General features: G+C 48.9%; 1 protein-coding gene across 1 annotated transcript; it reads right to left on the bottom strand.

The window, feature by feature from the left end:
• Positions 1-59: 59 nt before the first annotated feature.
• Positions 60-750, bottom strand: LOC111787045 (nuclear transcription factor Y subunit B-3-like; the record flags this gene model as incomplete). The annotated part of the gene is given in 1 exon segment (XM_023667207.1): positions 60-750. A coding segment is annotated over 1 exon segment (604 nt), but the record flags the coding sequence as incomplete, so codon positions are not given.
• Between the last annotated feature and the right edge of the window lie 53 nt (positions 751-803).

Raw genomic sequence — 803 nt, 5'->3', positions numbered from 1 at the left:
AGCTCGACCTCGATTTCCTTCATTTTCATGGACTGCACTCAAATTGAAACCCCTTAAATTTTCCCCAAATCCAACGCCATCGATTATATGGTAACTCTTTTGATTTCCTTGATGATGGTTGTGATTATGATTATGAGCCCCGAGTGAATAAAACCCAGAATTTAAATTCTGAAAATCCATCACGGAATTGGCCGATTTCCCGCCAATAATCGGTTCGGCTGGACAGACCGCCGCCGTGGATTTTGCAGGAGACGGGGAGTGATCGTCCTGTCTGGCCAAAGAATGCTTCTCCTCCTCTGTTTCTCTGTATTTGTTGAGGTAAGTCTTCAAAGTGGTGACATAATTTTCGAATCCCAGAGTGGTCATGGCCCAGAGCAAATCGTCGCCGTTGATCGTCTTCCGTTTTTCCCTTTGGCACTTGTCCGAGGCCTCACCGGTGATGAAGCTGATGAACTCCGACACGCATTCTTGTACGGTCTCTTTCGCCTCTTTCGAGATTTTCGCGTTCGGCGGAAGGGATTTTTTCATTATTCGGCTCACGTTTGCGATCGGAAGGAAACGGTCTTGTTCTTTCGTGGAGCTGTCTGAGATGTTGCCAGAGGTGGGGCTGCCGACGGGACTGCTGTTGGTGGCGGTGGTGGGGTTTCGCTTGTGGCCGTTCATGGCGGTAGAGTTTGGCCGGAATTTGAAGGCGGAGGGGGGGTTTTCGTGGTGGTGGTGGTGGAAGGTCGGTTTGAAGTGGGGATTTTAAAGGTGGAGGAAGGAAAGAGAGGAGAAAATTAAATTAATAGGAAAGGCGGTTT

The sequence above is a fragment of the Cucurbita pepo genome, unplaced genomic scaffold (assembly GCF_002806865.2).
Source record: "Cucurbita pepo subsp. pepo cultivar mu-cu-16 unplaced genomic scaffold, ASM280686v2 Cp4.1_scaffold004510, whole genome shotgun sequence".
Lineage (NCBI taxonomy): Eukaryota > Viridiplantae > Streptophyta > Magnoliopsida > Cucurbitales > Cucurbitaceae > Cucurbita > Cucurbita pepo.
This window is presented reverse-complemented; position numbering and strand designations above follow the sequence as displayed.